The sequence below is a fragment of the Myotis davidii genome, unplaced genomic scaffold, assembly GCF_000327345.1.
Source record: "Myotis davidii unplaced genomic scaffold, ASM32734v1 scaffold648, whole genome shotgun sequence".
Taxonomy (NCBI): domain Eukaryota; kingdom Metazoa; phylum Chordata; class Mammalia; order Chiroptera; family Vespertilionidae; genus Myotis; species Myotis davidii.
The window spans coordinates 20,314-28,081 of record NW_006299603.1 but is presented as its reverse complement, the minus strand read 5'-3'; the positions used below and the strand labels follow the sequence as shown (position 1 = coordinate 28,081).

At 58.4% G+C, this 7,768-nt stretch overlaps 1 protein-coding gene across 1 annotated transcript in view; it reads right to left on the bottom strand.

The window, feature by feature from the left end:
• Positions 1–7,768, bottom strand: part of OBSCN (obscurin, cytoskeletal calmodulin and titin-interacting RhoGEF) — a gene marked incomplete at its 5' end in the record, with an annotated part of 76,159 nt that overhangs the window by 49,322 nt on the left and 19,069 nt on the right. Inside the window, 7 exon segments of the mRNA XM_015571524.1 lie at positions 3,798–3,873; positions 4,021–4,217; positions 5,306–5,578; positions 5,684–5,950; positions 6,120–6,383; positions 7,041–7,304; positions 7,624–7,768. The exon segment at positions 7,624–7,768 is cut by the window's right edge and continues 4 nt beyond it. Of these exon segments, the coding sequence (XP_015427010.1) occupies positions 3,798–3,873; positions 4,021–4,217; positions 5,306–5,578; positions 5,684–5,950; positions 6,120–6,383; positions 7,041–7,304; positions 7,624–7,768 (1,486 nt within the window).

Here is a 7,768-nt window from a genome sequence, read left to right as displayed (position 1 = left end):
GATCTCATCTTTCCAGTACTGGCACGGTCACACTCTGCTGGCTGCCCCTGCCCGATGCTCCACCATTGCGTCTTGTCTGGCCATGCCGAAGCCTGCTAGGCCTGGGCTGCCTGCTGGGCGGCCTCACCTTGCACTTGCAGCAGAGCCACCACTCGGGTGCCCGCAGCCTCACAAGAATAGATGCCACTGTCGCAGGGCAAGGCTGGTCTGAAGGACAGCCTGGCCACGGTCCAGTCCTGCTCTATGATGACGCGACGCCCGTCGGCGCGCACCTCCTGCTCGTCCATCTTCCACGTGGCCTGCACTGGCCGTGAGTACTGGCAGAGGAGCTCGGCTGGGCCACCCTCCTCCACCGCCAGGTCTTGCATGGCACTGACCACCTCCACTGCGGGATCTGTCGGCCAACACGCCGGGCACGTGTAAGCCTGAGCCGTGTGACCAGCGCCTACCCGCCCTCTGCGGTCAGCAGCAGCAGTTCATCAGCAAGCAAGCGAGGGGCTTTGGCAGGAAAGGAACTGGCCATGGTGGCCCAGGACCCTCCACATAGTGCAAGCCTTGCCCCTACACACCCCACCCACGGCAGACGGCCTCCATCCACTTGTCCCCTCCTGGCCCCTCTGACCTCCTGAGCCCTTTCCTCCCTGCGCCTGGGGAGCATGGGGCACCAGCAGGGACACAATGCCTCCTCCTAAAAGTTCAGGGGCCCTCAGCATCTGCTGGACCCGCAGCACCCCCAGCCCAGTTTGTCCCTTTTTCAGGGGCTTCTCCACCCCTCCAGGGGGCGCCATCCCATCCCATCTTTTTGAGTAGGAAAAATCCTACTCAAAAAATGGTTTGCTCCTTGGACCTGGGAGGATGTCAATTTACTCTTCAACAGTGCAGAGAAGACCCATCTGCAAACACGCCAGGTGAAGCCACACCAAGCGGCCGTCCCAGGAGCACCCGACTGGGAGTGGACCGAGGGGTTCCTGGCAACCCACTGCCTCCCCAATGGCTAGCTCTGTCCCAAAAGAGAAAAGACCCCCAACCCAAACCACAGCAGTGTAAGCAGCCACGAGCAGGGATAGGGCAGGCTGGGGCAAGGTGGGAAGGCTGCCCTCTGGGTACACGCCTGAGATAGGTGCAGCCGCAGAGTGGCGACCAGGTGGCACCAGCACTCAGGATCCCACGAGCAGGTGGGCATGAAGTTGGCCTCCCAGCTTTATGCTCTGAGCCAAGCATTCTTTCTCATCCAGGAAGCAGGACTGCAGCCTGCCTGAGTGTCCACACATGGCATGTGTGGAGCAATGCCAGTCCCCAACCCCCTGCCCCGGAGATTGCAGGAAGCTTGCAGGAGCAGCAATGGCAGAAGCGTTAGTGCAGGCGGGGTCCCATCGGCCGGTACCTTTGACCAACAACTTGGCCGTGGAGACCAGGGGCCCTGCACGGTAGGTGATGGTGCCTGAGTCAGCAACCCCCAGGCCCGACAGGGTGAGGGAATGAACCGTCCCATCATGCACGCAGATGGCACTCTGGGGGCTGTCCTGCAGCAGAGTCCCATCCAGCCACCAGCAGGCCTCGGGCCCACCCGCACAGGACACCTCACAGGAGAACGTGGCCACATCCCCCGCAAAGACGTCCACATTCTGCAAGCCACGTACCAGGCATGGCGCTGCCTCTGCACAAGAGGGCAATAGGAGGGCAGGCTGGGTGCCCTGGGCCCACAGGACTATGTAGGGGGTATACCATTTTGGGGATCCCTGGCACTGGGGTTTAGAGATCAACTCGGGCCAGCTATCCCACCTGCTCATGGAATGATACATTCAAACCACTCACAGAGAGTGGGCTCAGTGTCCCTGCACTCACACCCCTCTCCAGAATACACCTGGTTTCACAAAAATACACAGAAGGCATGTGTCCACTGCCTCCTCAGCAATCAGAATGAACAAGGCCCAAGCCCCATGGCTACGAGGTGGGCAGGGAGAAGAGGCTGTGGGTCTGCCACTCTGAGAGGGTAGGGTCTGCCTCAGGTAGTAAGCCTTCCATCCCTGCAGGTGTGGAAGCAGATGCTTCTTCTATTCCCAGAAGGCCATATGGACAGATGTCACCTGTGGTCCCCAGACCTAAAATTCTAGGGCCCTAATGCCCATGGCAACTATTGCCCCAGCACACAGCAGGCCCTAGCGCGGGGGCTTCCCCAACCCGGCTGCTGCCTGATCTGTGTTCCCACACCTGCCTCAGCTAGGCCTTCCTCAGAAACCTCCCCAAGCCCTTTCTGGGCATTCACCACCAAAACTCCAGCCCCAGCCCTCCACCTGCCCCAACCTTCTTCTGAGAGTGCACATCTGACAGTCCCTGACTGCTCCACCAGCTCCCCATTCCCACTTCCAGCACTGTACCTTAGCTGGTCCATATAACACCTATCAGGACACCCCATGCCATTTCCCTCCCCCAAGGACATGGCCAGGTGTCTGTACACAGGTCAGCTGGCACAGGCTGGGACTTGGCTGACAGGGGTCAAGGCACAACCCTGCATAAGTTCCAACCCAGCTCCATGTCCTCCCTCACAACCAACCATGCTGATGAACACACAAAGCCTTTTCTGGCCCAGCCAGATCACGATACCTAGGACACTGCCCATCTCCCATCATTCAACTTGAGGCCTTTCCCAATCCCAGAGACCACAGAGTCTTTCCCAGCACCAGAGGCCACAGAACTCGCCATATCTGTTCACCCCTGAAGACCCAGGACATGCTTTGTCTCTAATGTCCAATTATCCCAGTGGACTGGGGGCTCCATGATGGCAGAGCTGCACCTGGCCCCTCTGAAGATCCAAGACTTACACAAGGGTAGAGGCTTAGAAAGTTTGTTCAATGATGGTAGATGGTGAACAGATGAGTCGATAGGTGAACAGATGAATGGTTGGTAGATGGATGATTTATGCATGGATGGATAAATGGTTGAATAGATGAATTGATTGATGGATGGATGTTGGTGGATGGATGGATGGTAGATGATAGATAGGTAAATGGTAGATGGATGGTGGATGGAAGGAAGATAGAAATTAATGGTGGATGGATGGATGGTGGATGGATGGATAGATGGTTGATGGTGAATGGATGCTACGTGTTGGATGAATGGATGATGGATAGATGGATGGATGGATGGATGGATGGATGGATGAATTATGAAGTATGGTGGATGGATGGATGGTGGGTGGGTGGATGAGGGATGAATGGTGATGGATAGTGGATAGTTGGTTAAATGGACGGGACTGGTGTGAAAACCAGGAGTAGAACAGCAGGTGAGGGACACTCAAGAATAACCAGCTCTGCAGACAAGGTATAATCTAAGTTGAAGGTTCTTGAAATCCTGTTTGCATGCCTGAGGCCAACTACACTATACCCAAAACTGTACATGTGTCACAGGTATGCTACTGCGCCATCACCTGGGAGCCTGTCAGGTATGCACATGTGTGTTAAGATGACCATAGGAGTAGCCATACAGAGGGCTTCCACCTTAGGGCCCAACCCCCTGCCCCCATGGCCAGGCTCCCCATCTCCCTCCTGCAGACAGCACTAACCCCCAAACAGGGACCCCACATGCACACCAGAATCTCCCAAGCTGATCTTCACCAGCCCGCTTCAGTGGGCTATCCAGTTCATGGCTTTAGCAGTCAGGGGTTGGAAAATTGCCACCCCAAGGCAAAATAACTGCTCGAAGACCTGGGTTTCTGACCACACCACCCCCCAACAGCTCTTTGACTAGGGAGGGATATGGAGACATCACCTTGCCAGGTGTGGGAGGGGGCTGCCCACCTGTGACCTTCAGCTGGGCCTCTGAGCTACATGAGCCCACCTGGAAACTGATGGTTCCTGCATCCTCAAGGGTCACCTGTGGGAGCGGAGATGGGGTCTCAGCCTGGCAGCCTGTTCATACCATGTCTCCTGACAACTCCCCAGGCCAATCCAATGGGAGTTGGAATCTTCTCCTCCCACACTCCTGGGAGCATGTGGATGGAGGCAGGTCCCAGGGTCCCACCTTGTGGAGAGTGAGCGAGTGGAATGTGCCTTGCTCCACTGTAATGTCATTCATTTCGTTGGCCTGCAGAGGCACTCCTCCCAAGGCCCAGCGAGCCTCCTGGCCAGAGGCCCTGGACAGCCGGCATCGGAAATGGGCATCCTGGCCCTCACTGAGCTGCACATCCTGCAGAGGCTCCAGAATGGTCACCTGGGGGGCTGCACCAAGGGAAGTGTGGCATCAGCCTCAACAGCTGGGATGCTCCACTGTCAGGAGCACCTCCCAGTTCTGGAGTCTGCCCCCAACACCCTACCCCAATTTCTACAGATAAGCATACAGGGTACCACTCAACCCTGGCATCTTGGGCCACCTCAGAACCATTCATGCATGGGGCTAGTTCCCAGTCCCCAAAGCAGGGACCCTTGCAGTCTGCCTCTGTCTCCCAACAGGGTCTGGACATTTTGGCTCCGAAGTGTGCTGAGAGGGGCAGCCACCCTCACCCACTCCCACAGTGAGCTGGGCTGAGGACTTGTAGAGGCCCACGTGGAAGAAGACTGTACTTGCATCTTCATGTCACACCCTTCAGCTGCAGCATGTGGGTCGCCCTGCACAACCACCTCTGCCACCTTGCTGCTTTGCAGTGGCGGGTCCTGGAGGCACCCCTGGGCAGCTGTGGCCCTTGCCCTCGACACCTCACAGCTAAACTCCACCTCCCTGTCAGCCTGCACCTCCATGTCAACCAGGCCTCACACAGTGGTTACCTCAGGCTCTGGGGTGTGGGTGATGGGACCCTTTACCAGTCAGGCCTGAGCACCCAGGTGAACTTTTAACTCTCCCTCCTCCAGGAAGCCTTCCCGGATACTCTCACACGCCTGTCCTGTCATGGCCTCTATCTGCCTCACATAGCATCCATCACCTCATTTGCTACAGAGACCCCCTACGGGCAAAGATGGGCTCAAGCATCACTGTTAGGAGGAAGTAGGCAAGGGGCTGCAGAGTGGGGAGCTGCCTCTTTCCATCTCCACCCTGCGGCCAGCCCTGCCCTGGCTGGGGCATCAGGAAGGCAAGACATTCAGACAGACAGGCAGGGGCTCAGAGAGGACAGCCCAAGTCAGGCTGCCATACCTGCCGGCTAGGGGCAGGAGGCAGGGCAGCACCCAGGGGCCACAGACTCCCTTTTCCCACTGTCGACAGGAGAGTGATGCCGAAATGAGAAGAGAGAGCTTATAACCTTGGGGCCTGAGAGCCACCCTTGGAACAGCACCTGGGGAGGGGGTCACAGGGCAGCTATTAGGGAAGGGCTCACCTCTGACCTTGACAGAGGCCATGGTTTTCTGGCCACCCACCACGCAGGCATACTGGCCCGCGTCCTTGGCCTCGAGCCCGTGGATCAGCAGTTCACACATGGCCCCCCGGTGATGCATCTCGTACTTGGAGCCAGTGTGCAGCTCCACACCCTCCTTGAGCCACTGCACAGGGGCCCCAGGCTCCACCTCACTCAGCTGGCAGCACAGCCGGGCCAGGCTGCCCACCTCCTGCTCTGCGTCCTGCAGCTCAGTCTGGAACATGGGCCTGGGGGCTGGGGGGCCAGAGGGTGACTTAGAAGTGCTGAGCAACGCACCCCAGTCTCCACTCCACAGGGTCTGAGGGGCCCTGGGAAGGCAGGGACCCGCGGGCAGCTCACCGCGAACTGAGAGTCTGGCAGTGCTCTGTGCGTGGCCTGTGTCACAGGTGTAGTGTCCGGCGTCCTCCTGGTCTGCATCGTGCACCAGCAGCTCCACAGTCACGCCTTCCTGAACCATCTGGTACTTGGCACAGGGGAAGAGCTGCAGCAAGCCCTTGCGCCACTCCACACTGGTGCCCACCCGGCTCAGCTCACAGCACAGGCGTGCCGTCCCACCCTCATCCACCTCCTGGGCCTGCAGTTCCCGGAGGAACCGCACAGGTGCAGCTGTGGGGAGGGGGGATGTAGAGTCAATCGAACATCTGGTCAGGTCTACCCACCAGCCCTGCCCAAGGCAGGGTCCCCTCAGATTGGACTCCAGTACAGACTGCAACCCAGAGGGCCCCCGAAAGCATGCATGGCCTGTGCAGAGGGCAGAGGCCACCTTGGAGCCCACCTGTGACAGTGACAGTGGCGCTGGTGGCCTGGGAGCCACAGGTGCAGGTGTACTCGCCCGCATCTTCCCAGCGCAGGTCCCGCAGCACCAGCTCCACCATGCAGCCCTGCTGCCGTGGCTCCCGGCGCTCGTTGGCCTGCAGCTCCAGGCCACCCTTACTCCAGACCACAGCCCTGGGCTCAGACAGCTCACATCTCAGCCTGGCCTCTGTGCCTTCCTCAGCCTGCAGGCTCTGCAAAGGCTCCTTGAATACCAACGGCGGGGCTGTGGGGTGGGTGGGCAGAGGGGAGACAGGGTCAGTCTAGAGACCCAGCCAGGAGACAAGCCCCACACACGCCTGGTCCGGAGACAGGCCCCCTACACCAGTCAACCGTGTTGAGAACCTAGGTCAGGCATGGCTCTCAGCTTCACCCCAGCTGTCTGGATGCCCAATGGACTCATTGCCACAGGTCCCAGGAGACAGGGGTAAAAATGGGCATCATGGTCTGGGTCCACTTCAAGGGAGAGGAGGGTCCATGGTGGGAGCTTTGGGAGGAGCTCTGGATCTAACCAGGCAAATCTCATGCCAGCCTCCACTTAGGATGCCCATGGGCAGGGCTGTGTCCCATCAGGCAATCGGACCCTAAGACCATGACTAGAGGCTAGAAAGGGGAAAAAATAAACAGATTAGGATAGGAAGAAGGACAAGCTGGAATTCTGTCTTTACCATGAGAACTGATCAAGGGAAGTCATTTGGATGGAGATCAGCACCTAGATACCAAGACACTGGACAACACAGTGATAGGCAAGGAGAAAGCAGAGAGAGGGAAATTGTTCAAGGCAGAGAGGAGGGAGCGCCCATGGGTAGTCAGTGTGGATGCAAGAGACAAGGAGAGGGCCATGGCACCCAAATGAGTCCATGTGGCTACAGGCAATCTTTACCCTTGATGGTCAGTGTGGCCGACGTGCTCTCCTGCCCACACACGCACGAGTACTCCCCGGCATCCGCCACTGCCAGACCTCGGATCTCCAGCCCACACAGGACCCCGTCCTGCCTCAGGCTGACTCTGTCCCCAGCTCTGAGGGTCTCGAGCCCCTTCCTCCACTCCACAGGGGCCGCCTTGCTCAGCTCGCAGCGCAGCGTGGCTGTGGCCCCTTCTGTGGCCTCCTCATTCCTCAGACCCTTTGTGAACTTGGCGGGCAGGGCTGCGGGGGGTCACAGTGACACAGAGAACTTAAGGTTGTCTGCGGGACTCTGTGTCCAGGACAAGGACACCCACAAGGACCACACAAGCTGCAAAGGGCCACGTGCAAATGAGAATGAATGCACAGATGGTGACAGAGGCAAACTGAGGAGAGTAACAGAGGAGACAAAGGACTGGACACAGATATCAGGACATGAAATTGGCCGCAGCCACAGCAGGGAGATGCTCAAGGAGAGACCCAGCCACACAGCCCTACAGAGTAGAAGGTGGTTTCTGCAGACACCAAGCTATTGGCTCACATGGCCACACATGGTCTTTACCCCTGATGGTCAGTGTGGCTGACGTGCTCTCCTGCCCGCACACACATGAGTACTCCCCAGCATCTGCCACTGTCAGACCTCGGATCTCCAGCTCACACAGGACCCCATCCTGCCTCAGGCTGACTCTGTCCCCAGCACTGAGGGT